The sequence below is a fragment of the Labeo rohita genome, unplaced genomic scaffold (genome assembly GCF_022985175.1).
Source record: "Labeo rohita strain BAU-BD-2019 unplaced genomic scaffold, IGBB_LRoh.1.0 scaffold_395, whole genome shotgun sequence".
NCBI lineage: Eukaryota > Metazoa > Chordata > Actinopteri > Cypriniformes > Cyprinidae > Labeo > Labeo rohita.
This window is the reverse complement of record NW_026129313.1, coordinates 27,533-46,283: the sequence shown is the minus strand read 5'-3', so window position 1 is coordinate 46,283 and position 18,751 is coordinate 27,533. Positions and strand designations below refer to the sequence as shown.

Below are 18,751 nucleotides of genomic sequence, written 5' to 3'. Positions count from 1 at the left end.
ATATACATAAAAAAACACTAGCCTAATAAAAACAAGGAAACAGTCACGGCTTACAATAGGGATTAGTCATAGACTCCAAAGCAGAAATCTGAATGAGTGGTTGCACGCAGCCATCTTATATACCCGTATGTATGGGTAGAAGTAAAGCTCAAATATATTTAGACTTTTCTAAGTATAAGTCTAGTATGCTTAAATGTCATTTTAAGTATATTTCAACATATTGCCAGTATCTCATTTAAAAGAACTGTAAAAAAAGCAGTAACCAGTAGTGTTTGCTTCTGCATTGTTGTAGGCAGTGAATGTACAAGTAGGATGGTTGCTCGTTTTACGGTACTTATTTATGGTATTTACATATTGTAGGGAGCAGATGTATATTTCTTTCATACCAACTAACATTTTAAAAAATACGAACATTTGCATGAATTCGAAAATTTACATCAGACCGACTTTACAAATAATTTGCACAAAAATTAATTCTACTTGTGTTTCATGAATAAGGCCCAATGTCAGATGTATGCCAGAAAGCTGTGTCACAGCTCTGATGTTTAACACTTTCAGTGAACTAGACTGATGTAAAAGAGTTGGAGTAGAAGTGCTATTCTTTTTACTGTAAGATTTTTGTTTACTATATAGACACATCAAAACTGTCTGCAGACACATTAATCTTATGAGTGATACTTTCTGTAGAGTTAGGAGAACGTAAAAAGCAAATGTTTAAAAATCAGACTCACTAACAAACAGTAAAATGATTCACACCATGTGATAATATCAGAATACACAGCTTTCTATAATACACTCACACAGACACATTTGATAATTTGTTTGATCACAACATGAAGAGGTTTAAATCAAATCATCAAAATGACCTCACACACAACTTTAAAGTCTCAGAAGCACAAAGTGACCAATGTCATATATCTTTTATCAATATCATTGTAAGACTACATAAAAAAAGAAAAAGATGAAACACTCACTTAAAGTAATATTTGTAGATCTTGTTTCCTCCTCTGAACTGTTGTTTTGAACAGCAACTCTAAAAGATCTTTCACTTCTGTAAAACAAGTTTGGAAAACAAGTCAAACTGGTTCTCAGGTTGAAACAGGAGAGTCAAAAGAATGACAGACGTCAACACATGCAGATTCAGTCTTAACTGGTTTATTATTCAGAAAGATTTGTTCCCAGGAAATAGGACTCAACCACTTTAGCAGTAATTTTATAAGTTGATGAATATGTGTTTTGAATAATAAATATGTACTAAGTACAGGGCTCTCAAGTTTTGGAAAAAGTTTGGAGTGAGATTATATGTGTTATATATATATATACATAAATATTTGCAGCAGCGGCCCTCAGCCCGACGCAATTCTCTCCAGTTTTTGCTAGAAGTTTAAGTATCTATTGTTCATAATTGACCAGCACAAATTAAAAAAATATAACAACTGGTAGATCTGATAAAAGTCAAATTCATCAAAATAAAATGTTTTAAATATTTCAAAAATGCAAATGTATCAAAAGTAAAAAGAAATTTGGCCCCAAATGAGCAAACTAAACAGCAGTGCTCAATGCAGGAGGATTGCAGAACTTGAGCATGTATGTCAGTCTGTGTTTGTGAAAGAGAGAGGGTACATATTTCAGCTAACGAATGTCATTTTGTATTTCAAGTGTTTATTGCACATTTTGATGCCTTGATGACAGTGGTAGGGGCTCGAACTTAGCTAGAGTAACTAGTTACAATGGAATTATGTAATTTAATTAAAAACAAAATTTAATTAATCTGTTATAGTTACTGAGAAATAACGAATATAGTTAAATTACAGTTACTTATAAAAATCAATTACAAAGCGGGTTACATGTGAATATTTTGATTGATTTATTTCCCAAATTGCATTGACTGCGTTAAAATATGAGACACCAATGTTTCAGGAGTTTGGGACACAAAATAGGACAAATGCTTATTCAATAACTGAATTATTTCATATTTTGGTGTATGTATATGCTTTATTTTTTAAGATTAACTGTTTTCCCCCCACCAAGGCATTGTTAGATGCCATTCATAGCTAAGCGATTTGATTTTAAAAATGGTATCATAGCTATTAAACTATATCTTATAATTTTAAATCTGTATTTAACCTTTAACCTTAACTTTGGCTGTGCTTTAAAATTAAATTATTATAATCTTAATTCAAGTGATGAAGGATTTTGTCAGTTTGACAGTAATTAGTGTTGAGTGCTACTGTAAGGTTAAACCTGCCTGCTTTAAAAGTTTCAAAAGGATTAACAATTGAAAACATTCGTTAGAAATTTAGAAAAGTAATCAAATGTAATGTTCCATTACTCTAAAGCAATTGAAATAGTTACACTACTTATTACATTTTAAATAGGGAAATTTAATCTATAGCCTATTTCCAAAATAACCTTCCCAACAATGTTGATACATATGTGTTTTGAAATATATAAAACTATTTATTTTATTTGGATGAATTTGTCTGTCTATTTCAGCAGATTTACCAATTATCTAGTCCTTTCCTTAATTTCAGGTAGCCCACAATTAGTTAAACTAATAATTTAGCACGAATTTGGCTATATTTCCCAACATCAGCTCTCACTATCTTTGATCACAGGCAAGTGATTTGATTTTGTCTAGGAATCGTAAAATGGAACAAAAAAAATAAATAAATAAATACAAAAAAAAAAAAAATACAAATGGCAACGTCCGCTCCATGACCGTAACGCGACCACCGCCTCAACTGCACTAAACGCTTCCAATGCGAGAGAAAGCGGAAGCCCCGCCACGATTCCACCGCTGGCCTTGTCCCTTGTGTGCGCGTCTACGTTGCCTAGTGACGAACGTGATTGTAGCGGGATCACGTAATATACCAGAAAACAGCAAATTCTAATTTCTTGGCTGGTAGGTGGCATTTAACTCTCAAGGCAGCTATGAACTCGGCAAACTTCTCTCTGCAAAGCCTGCACCTCGTCCATTAACATTATATAGCGGGAAAAGTTATCCCTTACTTCTCAGCGTGAGAAATACCAGGTGTGGCGTGAGAGCGTGTGAACTGGTTGAAATGCGTGTGTCTCACGGTGAATGCGTGAGACTTGAGAGCCCTGTAAGTACATGTTTTCATAGTTTGATTTTCAGTCTAAGAGAGGTAGAAACAAGAAAACTGTTCCATTATAATAACATTTGGCAATTCAAAGTTAATTAATAGATAAGTAATTTGGTAATATTTTAGAATACTGTTTCATTGTTAATGAATAAATATAATAATGTATTCCCGTTTACCTGAATCACAAGTCTGCTATTACCTATTGATTAAATAAACAGTCCTGTGTATTCATGAATAGTAGGAGGTAAAATGTTAATGTTGTGCTAGTCATTTGTCCTGCATTAATTATTGATTGATTTCACAATAATTATGAAACTGTATAGTTTCACAGTAGCTCTCTGGGAAGCATGAAAAATAATATATTTATTGATTGTATAATAGTGAAGTACAACTACCACAACTGTACTATTACTTAACGGAACAACTAATATTGTGATAATTATTTGTTCCTACAAAAACAAAAGATTAAAATGACTTTAGTGTTCAGATGCATGTGAATACTTATTGATGGGGAAAAATTACTGGCTTTAAGCAATAATCTATGCTGTGATGTCCACTGGATTCTCATGACAAAGAGCACATATCATATGCTCCAACACTTCTGAAGCTGAGAAATACTTTACCTGAAGTACACCTGGAAATATAACCCTACACTATAGACAAATAAACCTGCTTTTTTTGAAAAGTATCTGCCAGGCATAAACAGGCCTGTGTGTTTTTCTGCTCTCTCATGAATGGTGAAAAACAGGTTTAGTTTGTTTTCTTGAACTGGTGCTTTTTAAATGGTTCTAAAGAAAAACACTCCCACAGTCCTAGATAAGTATTATTATTCATGGCTGGTTATTTGTTTAGTAAAGAATGTCATAAGTTAGTAAATTATTTCTTCACTGCATTAAAATGACAATATATTAACTATTTGTGGGAGAAAATGAAAATTAAAAAATGTTATAACATTGGATTTTTATTACAAAAACAAAAAGTTTTCCTCAAGCATTACCCACCCAGCACCAGATGTCATTTGGACGTTGTTTTTTGGGTTAAATCAATTTGGCCCATCATGGACTACTTTTAGCCAAAAAAAAAAAAAAAAATTGATGTTAAAAATTGGTCGTTGTTTGGTCCATCTGATTTGATCCAAATTCAGTCCAAAAATAGGCGTTGAAAACTGTTTGACTTCAGTCCAAATTTAGCACAAGCACATTTATTTCACACCACATAGCCCTAATATAGCCGTGAACATAAATATAGCTAGTATAGAAATAGATATATAATAGTTATGTGTAACCGCACAACCTGCACATCCCATAAATTGTTTGTTATTAAGCACCCAACATTACATTCACAAACCATATGTATGGTTTATATACTGTTTATTTGGCATGGCAGAAATCCAGCAAAAAGTGCCACCTTCTCAACAGGGTCTAGCTGCAGACATGCACCTGCATTTTCAAGACCTGCACTTCTGTAAGTGACGTCGCTTGCAGTCTATTTTATTTCATTTATTATTTTTTTATCTTTTTAATCTCTCAACATTTTACAACAGTAGCCAGGTGGTGAAGACAAGAAAAAAGAAACTAAATTACAATGTCACTCGCAATCATCTCCTGCACTCTTTGCTACCTGCGATGTCACTTGCAATCCACATAAATCGTGCATGTTGCCAATGGTGACAAGACGCTGTGGTGGTTAAACGTTAAGCGTTGTAATAAATTTCGCTTTCGCCAACCTAGGGACACCAATTAAGGTAGTGAATTTAACTTTCGCCAACCTAGGGAGGTGAAATAGGGTAGTGATGGGTACTCATGTCACAGCTGACTTTATGATTCTTGGATCATGTGTCAATTAATGTGTGGTTATGAGTACATCACATAAGAAAGATTGGTGGGATCTCTAACTTGTAGAACCTCTTCTGTATTATCAACACAAGGAAGACACAAGTTGTAATAAAGTAAATTTTATTAACAAAAGATAGACAAGTGTAATCAACAACTACTAAATGAATACCGTGAATGAAACAGGAATAAAGTGCATGAGATGCATAAGATGCAAGTGATTACGTTGGATGTTGCTATGTCAGAGCTACGTTATCTAGAAATATAAACTGTTGCTACTCTGAAACAAATAAGGTGAAGAACCTTATGCATCAAACAAATACGTGTAAGATTTGTTAAAAACTGCAATCAGCTATATAATACCTAATGTAAATGAGAAAATCATATACTGATAATATACAACAATGCCAAGGTCTCTGGAAGAGGTTTGGAAGTGATATTTACGTTCTCTGTGGTTGAGTGAGCAGTCCGGTGGCGGTGACTTCTTCCACTGGTTGTGCTGGTGGCAGTACAGTGGGGAAAGGAGCAGGAATCCGCTTCGACAGCCTTGAAGATGAAGCGCTGTAGGATGCTGATCTCCTGCAGCACCAAAGGGTCCTAAGATCTGGAACACGCAGATGTGGCCCTGGAGTAGGTGCTGAAGGTCCTTAGCTTAGAACACGCAAGCAAAAGTACCTGAAGTGAAGGTTTGCTTGCCGGAGCTCAACCTTGTTGCAAATGTCTGTGTGTCTTCTGCCTCTCTGGGCTAGAGACTCAGAACTTGGTCAATCCGCTTTGTCTCTCTAGGATGGAGACTCAGGATGCTGCATCAGTTGTTGTCTCGGTGGACGAAGACTCTGAACTTAGATTATCTCTTTCCTTGCAGGCTAGAGGCTCAGAACGTAGTCGTATCTGTTGCTGCCTCAAAAGCTGGAGACTTGGACTTGGTATCTGTTGTTGTCTCACCTTTGCAGGCTGGAAACTCAGAATGAAGGTTGATCTGTTGCTGCCTTCCCTGTAGCAGGCCGCAGACTCAGAACGTTGGTGTTTCTGTTAACGTCCCCCGGACATGCCGTAGACTCAGAAGGGGGTGTTTCTGTTGTGTCTTTCCCCTATGGAACTCAGACTCAGAACTAAGGTTTGTTCTGTTGGTGTCTTTTCCTTCACAGGTAGCAGACTCAGAACTGTGTATCTGTTACTGTCTCTCTGAATGGGAGACTCAGAACTTTGGTGCTCTGTTTGTGTCTCTCAGACATGCCGGAGACTCAGAACAAGGAGTGTCTTTTGGAAGGGTACCTTTATCCCTTTCCGATGAGGAGGAGATTGCAATTTGGTGCTTCTCCATTTCCGTGCTGTGATTGGCTGGTTCCATCAGAGTGGGGGGACACATGGTGGTCCACCCTTCTTTCCTCCTGTGGAATTTATTTGCATAGTCCAAACACAAAGCTAGAAAAGTGTCACTAAAGTTTCACCAGTGCATTTATCACTTTCCAAACCATAACCAGAATGCATTTGGCAGTTTTGGCAAGGAATACTTATTTCTCTGAATAAGTATAAGATGTGTGTGCTGTAGTGTGCATCAGTTTTAAGGTCTGAAAACAGTTATGAGTGGATTTGGATGGATCTCCAAGATCTCTCTTAGTTTCACCCACTGCTGCTGCATCTGGAGGTCCTAAGGAATTTTTATGGTCGGTCACAGGCCAAACCCTTAGGAATGAGTCTCAAGGTGGGTGAAGGGCACAAACTGCATTTTGACCAATAGGAAGTTCTGTCCTTCCCGGGCTTTGTACCAAAGGTCTTCTTGTGCTCTAAGAGATGTCTGGCTGTTGTCCTGGCATCTTTATCTGATGCCGTTGGGCAGTTTGCTTATGTTAGTTCACCAAGATCCAATCAAAATGTAGTAAACCTCTGTCCACTATGGTGGTCAGGGAGGGGCCCCCTTGCCATAAACTGGGCCCTAAACCATTAACACTTGGCTTAATGTATTAAGATGCAATTAAAAGATCAAATTCGATATACAGTTTATTAATATGATCTATATGTAAGCTATATAGTGTTTTCCTCAGCAAAATGTGGCATAATGTGACATAACGGATTAAGGTGATGAAGACTAAATGCAATATACTCCCATTCATTATTAAAACTACAGACAAGCTCAGAATAAACGCAACGCCGTGTATATTCGCCTTTTCCCATGAAAAATGATCTCTACAGCCCTTTTTATATTATTGGGTTTTGTTCATAATGATTTTCTACGGGTGGAAAAGGTCTATTTAACGCATTGCGTTCTGGGCACATCTGCTTGCCTATACAGAGTTTGTCCTTTTAACCCTTTGATGCGTACGATCACACCGGTGTGATCATTCTTGGCTGGTCCCTGGAGCGTACGATCACACTGGTGTGATTTGAACGTTCAGCGCGTCACGTGATCAGCTGCTCAATTCAAATCCGCTTTCCCGCATTAATTTAAGTTGATCCAAAGACTGACGCATTCAGTGTTTTTAAGCATGTTCATTTCATTTTCCTTACATTGCATAAACACATAAATAGTAGGAAAAAAACATGTATTGTATAATTGTACACTGCCCTCTACAACGTGTGGCGGAGCACTAAGGGATTGAGAATGTAGCACGACTACCCCACCCTGGATCTCGCCCAGGGACCTTTATGGTTTAAATTTTTGTTTTAGGCAACACAGGTCAGCTCACGATAAATTGGCAAGAGACGTAGATACAAAAGATCAAATTTATTACAATAAAAGAGGGAATTATTACAAAAATGGGAAAGAGAAGAAACAAATCACAGAGATCAACAATCACAAAGATCACACTTCACAAATACAATAGTGGGCAACCTGGGTCATCAGGGACATCCAAGAGCTCCAGTACAGGAACTGAGGCTTGACAGCAGGGCATAAGGGCGCAATCGGCCTCCACAGCAAAACACCCCTCACTTAAACCTGTGACACACGCATACACACACACACTCGCACAAACACAACCACTCCAACCAGCACTCGTGAAAGAAGCACCAACACCAGAAATCCGCCACTGCCTTAGGCACTCAGCTCCTGTAACGAGTAAAAATCTAATTATACACTTGAGAAGATATGATCACTCACAATCACAGGTGGGTTACAATAAAACAAGTTCTCACACCCACACAATTGACCCCCCCAATAAACAACATCCAAATATTTGTATCCAAAACAATAATACAAAAGACAATAAATTACTTATTACTGAAGCTACAAAACTTAGCAAGAAGGCACAAACATCACTGAACTCATAACTCTTAGAAACACTTAATATTGCAACACAACAAAAAGTTTGGACAAACACCACACAACAAACAGATAGCCGAGCGCAATGAAGGTAACACACACACAATAGCACATTCCACAGACAAAACGCGTCCGTAATGTCGGGTAAACGCCCGCACTCGCTGTGCCGGAACAGTCTCACTCGAACTGCTAACTAAAAATAAAACAAAAAAACAACACTGCTACAGCCTGAGGAATTTCGCACACAAGACACATCGCGACGGACTCTCTTACCTGCAGAGGGGCAACCTCCGCCAAATGCCAGCCACGGGATTTCCATGTCGTTCTATAGGGAAATACGCTAACATGAGCTTCAGGTCACTACAAACAACCACACCAACATCATTCACATACCTGGATGGCGACTAAATGTGACACAGGGAGCAAAGGGGCGTGACTCGTGACACCATACTACCTTGACCACGAATTTATATATTCCCTCACGGTCAATGATAGGACCACTGATGAACAACTGGCCAATCGGTTTTAAGGAGGAGGAGCCTCAGTGCTACAAACAGAAGCAAAATAACCTTTCAAACATAACGCGAGGTTTTATTCACATCAAACACACAATGTTTAGATATAGCTATGTCTATTCCTTTGCCAGTTAGCCAGCAACTTACGTGTTTTTCGGAAAAAGTGGGTGATCTTGTGTTGTATATCCAGCAGGCTTTTACCTCCTGACAGAGTTGTAATCAAATGGCGGCGCCCATAGCCCGTGATAACTTACCGATCAACTAACAGAACTTGACTTGCATATATTTAACAATCCTAATGCCAAATATTTAACAATGTATTTAAAAATTTGGAAATGTTTTGTAAAAAAAAATAAAAAAATAAAATAAAATATATAAAACAGTCATGCATTGCAGTCTTTTTTTTTTCACTAAGGAGTGACGTCAAGGTGACGTCACTTTTACCTCACACTGGCAACGCCTTATTTGACAACAAATTTACATACATTCAAAACAGTTTTTTATTAATTTTTTAAGAAAAAAAATGTCTGTCAAACAATTTAAAAGAAGAAAACTCACAAACGAGGAAACTGTGGAGATTTTTTTTAATTCTGATGAGGATTTTGACAGTGAAGCAGACAGTGACAGCGATGAGGACCTTCCTGCAAACCTTGAAGCTCTTGACAGGACTGAAGATGAAGAGACTTCCACAACATCAGCCCATGTTTTTGCTGAGGCAGATGGCACAAATTCATCATCCTGGAAGGTAACAAACCTTTTTAATCCTCCAGGCCCAGGGGGAGTTCGGTGACCAACTGTGTGGAGTGCAAAATCCTCCAGAATCCGTTTTAAAATGTTCCTCACGGAAGATGTCGTCAGAGAAATTGTTGAGGAAACAAATCGCTATACCTCAGAAATACAAGAAGAGGAGACAAAAGGGAAAATGGTTAAATGGGCTCCTACAAGCATACCTGAAATGTACACATTTCTGGCATCAGTTCTGCTAATGGGAATGGTAAAAAAACCATCGCTCCGTGATTATTGGAGCACAGACCCCATGCTCTTGACACCATTCTTCCGGTCTTTATTTTCACAGGACTGCTTTCTCATCCTCCTCCGCTGCCTTCACTTTCAAAAAACACAACAGAAATGTTTAATGACCCTCTGAAAAAAATCTGAAAAATATTCAGTGCCCTCACCTCCTCTTTTCGTTGCAACTTCTTGCCATACAGAGATCTCTGCGTGGATGAGTCCCTGATGAAGTGGAAAGGCCGGGTGGCATTTCGTCAGTTCATTCCATCTAAAAGGAACCGATTTGGGGTTAAATTTTTTGTTCTGTGTGATGTGCTCACTGGCTACGTGCAGGACATGATTATCTACTCTGGATCTACCACTGACATCCAACACTACCAAGGGCTTGGAATTTCTGGGTCTGTCGTAATGACACTGCTAGCACCATACCTCAGAAAGGGCCATGTCCTTTATGTGGACAACTGGTACAGCAGTCCCACACTTTTCCAGCATCTCCTGTCTCTTGGCACTGGAGCCTGTGGGACTGTGCGTCCAAACAGGAAAGGGATGCCAACGTTTACCAAAAAAAATGACAAAGGGAGAAGTAGATTTCAGAGAAAATGGATCACAGTTGGCAGTCAAATGGCATGATAAGAGGGATGTTCATGTCCTTACCACAGTCCACCCAATTGGAATGGCAGCCACAGGGAAGATTGATCACATCACTGGGCAACCAAAGATGAAGCCAGTGTGTGTGCTGGAGTACAAAAAAAAATGGGGGCTGTTGACAAAGCTGATATGATGACTGGTTTTCTTGAGTGCACCAGAAAGTCCACCAAGTGGTACAAGAAGGTTTTCTTTCACCTGCTTGACACACTTGTACTCAACAGCCAAATCGTCTACCGGCAACTTACTGGTGAGAAATGTACACAAATTAAAGAATAACTATAAAACAAGATAGATCTGTTTTAATGACATCAAGGTATTTTTATTGTTGTTAGCATTACTGTTGCAAAAAACATATATTTTATATTTAAAAAAAAAAAGGCTATATAATATATAAAAATGTTTTCAAATATAAAATATGTTTACACGTTTACACCCTACTGTCAACTGATGTGAACTAAACTGTAATGAAAAAAATTCACAATAATAAATAGAATATGTGAACCTGGACCACAAAACTAGTCATAAGTGTACATTTTTCGAAATTGAGATTTATTTAAACTGAATATATAAGTTTTCCGTTGATGTATGGTTTGTTAGGAAAGGGCACTATTTGGCCGAGATACAACTGTTTAAAAATCTGGAATCTGAGGGTGCAAAAAAAAAGTCAAAATATTGAGAAAATCTCCTTTAAACTTGTCCAAATGAAGTTCATAGCAATGCATATTACTAAACAAAAATTACGTTTTGATACATTTACGGTAGGAAAATTACAAAATATCTTCAAGGAACATGATCTTTACTTATTATCCTAATGATTTTTGGCATAAAAATCCAAATTTGACCCATCGGATGTATTTTTGGCTATAGCTACAGATATACCCGCGCAACATAAGACTTGTTTTGAGGTCCAGGGCCACATATACTGTCACATACTATTATACCCTCCTCGCGCAACATTGATGTGCTTTACTATTAATAGGGAAGGAAATCACCTCCATGCAATTCAGGATTAACCTAATGAGAGGGCTGCTGGAGGAGTACAGCACATCCCGATGTCCATCCAAAGGGGGCCGTCCTGCTTTGGACACTCCTCTGCGCCTTACAGCCAGGCATTTTCCATCTGAAGTACCTCAGACCACTTCCCAGGGCAGCCGGACCAGGCGACACTGCAAGGTCTGCCTGTCCAGTACATGCAAGAGCAAGCAGAGGGGCCTCACCAAATACATGTGTGTGCCATGCAACACTCCCTTGTGTGCTGTCCCATGTTTTGAGGAGTACCACACACTGAAGCATTATTAAGCCTGTAAATAAAGAAAAGATTCTGAAAAGTTAGTAATTAAAATTGTACTTTTTTTTTTTTTGGTCAAATGTTATCAATTTAAAAAAACAAAAAACATTAACTATACTTTACAAACAAGAAGAATTCTAGATTGAAAGAAATGTAATAAAACATCTATGAAGTGTGTACATTTTGTGATTTATAAACAAGAAGAATTCTAGACTGAAAGAAATGTAATAAAACATTTCATTTTCTTTTTAACAAATGGCATGTTTTATGGAATGAATAATGCTAAACTTATACACATATTTCTTAGTAACAATGCAGAAAACAGCTACATTTACATTTCCCTTATTATCAACAACATTTGAGCAAGCTAATGGTAAGTTAGGTAACGTTATATAACTTTACATGCAAAAGGGGCAATGTGCTAAACAGCGCTGACATGTGAACATCCACATTATTGCACATATTCACTGCATGCTTGTAATTAATTAGGCACTTCAAAATCAAGAAAAAATAAAACTCAAACGTACTCACCAATTGTGGTGCCATGTTGTGCAGGGTCTACAAAGTTGCACGTGCGAGAAAAACTCCAAACCGTGGAAAAAAATAACAAAATAAACATGTCAACCTAAAGTTTACTATAATTGAACATGCTAACAAGTAATTTGAGAGTTTTTTAACGAAAAAATCAAGCGAAATGTGTCCTTGACTACTAACCTGCAAGCAATAATCCATCCAGGTGCCATTGTAATAGCGAAGTATCACGTGGCAAAGCTGATGCGTTGCCATGGAAATTAGAACGCAATTCAGGAATAATAACGGTCGCATTAAAAAACTCACGCCGGGGGGGCAGTCTGAGCATTCAGAACTAATGCATCATTTTGCATCACAAGGCCTTTATTAACACCTCGGAGCTGTGTCAAGTAGTTTTATGATGGATGGATACACTTTTTTGGTATTCACAAATGGGCAATATTCACTGCCGTTATACAGCTTGGAAGAGCCAGGACAATTTAAAATATAACTGTGATTATGTTCATCTGAAAGAGAAATGTCCTCCTGACTGACCTGTATGCATTAGAATATTTGCTCTTCTTTGATGCCACTATTTTCACTGGTTTTTATACTGTACAAACCATATTTTCTGTCACCCTACACCAACCCTACACCTAAACCTACCCGTCACAGGAAACTTTTTTCAGCATTTTTACTTTCTCAAAAAAAAAAAAAAAAAAACTCACATTTATAAGTTTTTGTACCCATGGGGACCTCAATTTAGGTCCTCACCGTGACACGAGTCCCCATGAGTCTGTGTGTATTCAGGTTTAAGTCCCCACAAGGATATATAAACCAAAAGCACACACACACACACATATATACTTCAGATCAGACGTTAAACCAAGGTCTTGATTCTCTGTGGTGATTCAGTGTCACTTCTTATAAAGAGTAGGGGTGTAACCCCAGTGTTCCTGGCCAAATTCCCTCCTTTGGTCTTTATCAAATATTGCCGCCTAATAATCCCAATCCTTTGAATTGGCTCTACCACTTTTCTCCTCTACTGCTATATAACTGGTGAGTCGTGAGTACTCCGATTCCATTGTTGAATGACTAGCATCACATCATCATAATGCATGCTGCACAATGGGGTGATAATTTAGCTTCATTATAGCCCATTTTAGACTATTAGTTGACTTTTGCTACTAAGCAATTATTTGAAATATCTATAATTAAAACAAAACTGTTTGTGTGTGTGTGTGGTTGTCTGGGCATATGTTGTTTGTGTAATATTGGCACAACTTGCTCAACCTCAAGCCAAGACATTTCAAAAGAAAGTACAGCTCTTTCCTCTCAAGAAGAGCCAAGGCAGGAGATGGAGAACAAAACTTTTATCAAACTATTTCATTAGTGGTGCTTGCCAAATGCAAAACATCACTAATGAAATCCACCATAGTTCTTCTAGTTTCAGGACCTGAGCTAACTCAGTTTTTATCATTTTTTACGTTTAATTTTTTTTTATTTATTATTTTATTATTATTATTATTATTATTATTGTGCATTCCAAAGTAATATCATTTAAACTGCAATTGGATTATTTTGATTAAGCAGTAATAACGCCAAAAAATAAAAATACAGATAACATATTAAGTTATATTACAAGGTTTTTTTTTATTATTATTTTAAGCAAAAGCAGCTAACTCCAACAGTCATTTTTGGCAAAAGCTGATAAGCATTTCATATTTCAGAGTTAAACAAAAACACTTGTTTTATGGTATAATCTTTGTAATCTTAATCTCCTCATCTGACAATGTAGAGGCCTGACAAACTTTGTTGTTGTGATTACATGCAATGCAGGGAGCTTTTGCAAAAAGTGTTTATGGTTCAGAACATCCTACATGTGGAGAATATTGTACGACAGTCAGATCATTTGTTTTAAAATGTGGCATTTATTGTTTTTTGCTAATTAATTATTCACATGAAAATAATCTCTTCTCATTGCATGTGTTTCGGATTGAATATCTTCAAAGATTGATATTATCAAAGATAAAATGTAAATAAACTAAAACATGTAATGGGAGTAAGTGGTCAGTCTGAAAACACAAGTAAAAAACTTCATACATTTATCAAGCTAGTCATGATACCCAAGCAAAGGCAGGTTATATACCAGATTAAAACTGTCAACTGTGTGTGTGTGGTTGTCTGGGCAGATATTGTTTGTGTAATACTGTGTAATACTTGCTAAACCTCAAGCCAAGACATTTCCCATTCAACTAATTAGTAATTCCTTTAGAAGGATGAATCATTACTATCCAAAACCTTACAAAACATCAATGATGTAAGTCATTACTAGGGAGTTATCATGATCTTAACTTCAATTCTGTTCAAAATAATTAGTAAATCCTTGAAGGTTTTGATAATACTTAAGTCATTACTAGTGGATAACCATGAATTCACTTTAGAATAAATTATACATTTTGCATTATTCTCATTAAAAACCTGTATATAATAGTAGTTACTGATTAACTAATAGTGAATTACCACATTTAACTAAGTGCTTTTACTTAGTAAGTCATTATTAGTTTGATTGAACAGTATTATTGAACAGTATCATAAAGTGTTACCCAAAATAGTTTGTTTGATTTAATTTAGGTACCTAATTTCATTATAACTTGACTTGAGATCATGCACACATTTGACATGGATTGGCAGATTTGATAATTAATGACTCACAATTAGAATTTGACTAATTGGTGCTAATTTGAAATATCTGCATTTAGAATTGGACTGGTAAGAAAGATGATTTGAGATACCTATAAAAACATTTTGACTAGTCAAAACTGAATTTAAGTTATCTGTAATGATGTCTTCACATGATCTTTAATTTCCTTATCACACATACTCAAAGGTTAATAGAGAGATCTATAATTCAGTTAGGACTAGTCAGAATTATTTCAAATAATCTGCTGTAAATGATGTGCAATAAAGTCAGATTGATGCCATATTTATTTTACAAGGCTATGAAGAATAGAAGTACAAAATACAAGAATTACAGTTAAACATGGATGTTTTACAGTTATCAAGTAAAATATCATTATAAATTATTGCATCGTGTGCATTTTTTTTTTCTTCATAAAATCACATGCTCTGTCAACATGTTTAAGCCATAACCATTATTTTGGGCTGTAACTCTGACACACAAGACATCCAATGTCAATCTAGTAACATTCACTGAAGCATTTATTTATCATTAGAATTTGCACACTGTCAAATTTTATCATGATTGCAACAAAGATAATTTTGCTATTGAGTTCATAGTATTGATTGTGAACTCTATAAGATACTGAAAAAGATCCCACTGCAAAACAATAAAAGTACTACCAATAAGCCATATGTGGTTATGCCATGCTTAATGTTTGGTGAGAGTTGACTGCTCCTTTCCATTTGTGCATTTGGGCCCAATCTGTATTTCAAAAGATGAATACAGCACCTCCACCGATTTAAAGCTTTAAAAGGGAATTAGAGAAACTTAAGCACTGAATAGTGAATCACAGTGAAGTGTCTTCAGATACATGGTTGTGTAACCAGAGCATAGAAACTTCCATCTCTGGTATTGTCCTTGGCAATATGGCACAGAAAGCCATCACGCGTGTTGAAAAGCTTCCCTACAAGGCCATCATTTTTCCCACTACAGGGTGACAAAGAACACATCAGAACACCAACACAGACATACACAACATAACATTATATTTTAATTTCAATAAAACATTTGTCATTTCTGAGATGGGTTCAATTCTTTTTCACTTGAAGCCTGCAAACATCAGCTTTTCATAAAGTATAAAGTGGCATGACATCAAAGTATGGGGTCCCATACTCAGAATTTGTGCTCTGCATTTCACCCATCCAAGTGCAGACACACAGCAGTGAGCAGTGAACAAACACACACATCGTGAACAGTGAGAGCCTGGGGACCAGTTGGGGATTTGGTGTCTTGCTCAAGGGTCTCACCGTGGTACTGAAGGTGGAAGAGAGTGCTGTATATTCACTACCCTACCTACAATCCCTGTCGGTACGAAGACTTTAACCCATGACCATTTTAAGGTTACAGGTCTGACTCTCTAATCATTAGGCTACGACTACCCCCCTTACTTATTTTTTTGCGAAATTTGTATTTTTGTATTGACACCAACCTACACACGTAGTATTTGACTCCAGGAAACCTCTTTGATTCGTCATATGAGACCATGTTCCCCTGGGCCCCCTCCAGCCATTGCCAACCATGTCCTCCACATGGATCAACCAGAACCTGCAGATTATTTATACAGTAATTACTGAAGAAATAGAGGCCTCATCTCCTTGCCTACAAATGTCCTACATGTATCTGTTAAATGTCCTGCATGTATTTGTTATAATTTGTCACTAATAAAAATAATGTACTGCACTGAGGTACCTCATAGCTATTAGCCTGATGCCGTCCTCCATTATATTCATAATTGCAGTGTTTATCCTTTACAAACCCACTGTGCCACCCGCTGTCAGGTCCAATGGCTTTGCACACAGCAAGCTGGGCATTAGAACGAACAGCATCTGTAAACCACATGGATTGATGGGTTAATTAAGCCCAATTATTTGAGAAGATCAATTTCTGATCTAATGTGAGTATATGTAAAGTAAAAGAGTTTGCATACTGCTGGGCACGTCTCCAGTCTGAACCCACTGGAGGTCCTGACTCCTGCAGCCCTTGTCTGGGTCTCCTTTCCACGGGCTCACACAGGTGCAGCTCCTGTCATGATTGGAGGAGGAGCATTTGGCATTCACTCCACAAGGTTTAATTAGGCATGTGTCAAGACATGTGCCCAAGGCGCCAGTGCAGACCTCATGGTCCTTACAAACGTTGTTTTGTGTGCAGTTGTTACACTTGTGTGGTGAGAAGGATGGACAGGGCGGCTGTGAGCATTTGTAGTCAGATGGCAGAGGGTGTGTGGCAGAGGCCCAGCCAGGAGAGCATGAGGCCTTGCAGGCTGTGACCCCACCTTCAGATTTGCACTCAACTTGTCCGTTTACCTGCTCAGCGTAGCAAACCGGCAAGGCGCTCCACTGCCCTCCAGAGCACCCCACGATATCTGGGAAGGGCTTGAATAATTCACCACATTTAATTTTCACTTGTTGCTGGGCTATGGTGTGGTACAGTTTCACACAGTGGTTGTTCTGAAGATCTACAGCCTTTAGAGGGCCACAACTATTTTTATTAAAGAGTCTCCACTGCTGTGAGACGTAGTCCTTAAAAATCTTCTCAACAAAATCAATGTTCTCTGATTTTCCAGTGATCAGTAAATATTTTGACCAAGCTAAAACAGCTTCCTTTTCAAGGGTAAACATGTATCGCAGAAAATAATCAATCTGGTCGCTGTAGTATTTTGTGCACTCTACTGGCTCACCAGACTGTCTTTGAGAGTCCTGGACCAATGATGTGCGAAAAGTATCCAAAATGTTGTGTTTGTCTCCAGTGCCTATCATCATGTTGTGAAAGTCTGTGAGATTAAACTGAGAAAAGTTTCCATCTGTGAACTGAGCTCCGATTTCAGACACATAGTGGCGTTGGGTTATTGTACCGTTTTTAAGCTGTGAATGTACTGAACTGATGTTTCTATACTTCTGAATCACATTGTTGTATTTAACAAAGATTTGTGTCCACTGGATGTCATCTCGGACAGACCCAACTATTTCTTGTGTGTAGTCCTTCAGCTCCTTGACACTCAAATAAATTGTTGTCAGATCAGAGACTGGTTTATAGATTATGCCATTGATTTTACTTTCAAGAGTTGGATAGTCAATAATACACGCTGGACTGCGGTAGATCTTATGGCACTCGCAGAATACTTGTGTTGTGTCCTTAATGGATTTACATTCTCCATCTTTACAATTCACGTCTGAGCAGAAGCTGCTGTTTAGAAGCAGATAAAGGATTGGGAGGAAAGTCTTCACAGTAGCCATGACAGATCAACCTGTTAAAAAATAATGTATTAAGTATAATTATAAGCATTGAATATGTAGCCTAATGTCTTAAACCTAGTGGCTTAAATTACAGTCTGTTTATAAAGCCACAAACTGTTTGATCTTTGCTGAAGTCTTTGCACTACAAAGACATTCTTATTTTACTGATCCAGTACAAAAAAAAAAAACTGTTCTTCATTAATTTTTCTCTATAATTTCCATGCTTCAAACATTAAGATCTAAGTTCATATAAAATGGCAAACCTCCTCATATAAAATATGCAGCTCAGCATTGCAAAGATATGGGTGGTCTTACAGTACCAAACTTTTATCACTAGAAATTTATTTTGTGGCCTCTTACAGTATGGTTGTATCCTGACGCTCTTGTCCCTTGAAAACCGGTTGAATTTAATTTGGCGTTACCTAACAGATTAAAAGATTTAATTTATTGTAATATCCCTTTGAAGAGTGTGAAAAATTGTTTCGGCCCAATTATAACATTACAGGTATAGCATCTTCATTGCATTTGTTTTTGGAAGCCTCTTATAAGCAGTTTTGTACATCTGGTACAGAGATAAATATGGTATGAATACAGAAGACCGC

General features: G+C 37.3%; 1 protein-coding gene across 1 annotated transcript; it reads right to left on the bottom strand.

Moving 5' to 3' along the window:
* Positions 1-15,550: 15,550 nt before the first annotated feature.
* On the bottom strand, positions 15,551-18,374 carry LOC127160586 (uncharacterized). Its single transcript, XM_051103222.1, has 4 exons — positions 16,844-18,374; positions 16,606-16,742; positions 16,346-16,461; positions 15,551-15,843 (listed from the first exon to the last, which is right to left on the bottom strand). The coding sequence occupies exons 1-4, from the start codon at positions 18,147-18,149 to the stop codon at positions 15,720-15,722; spliced, it is 1,683 nt and encodes a 560-aa protein (XP_050959179.1). The 5' UTR covers positions 18,150-18,374; the 3' UTR covers positions 15,551-15,719.
* Positions 18,375-18,751: the final 377 nt, after the last annotated feature.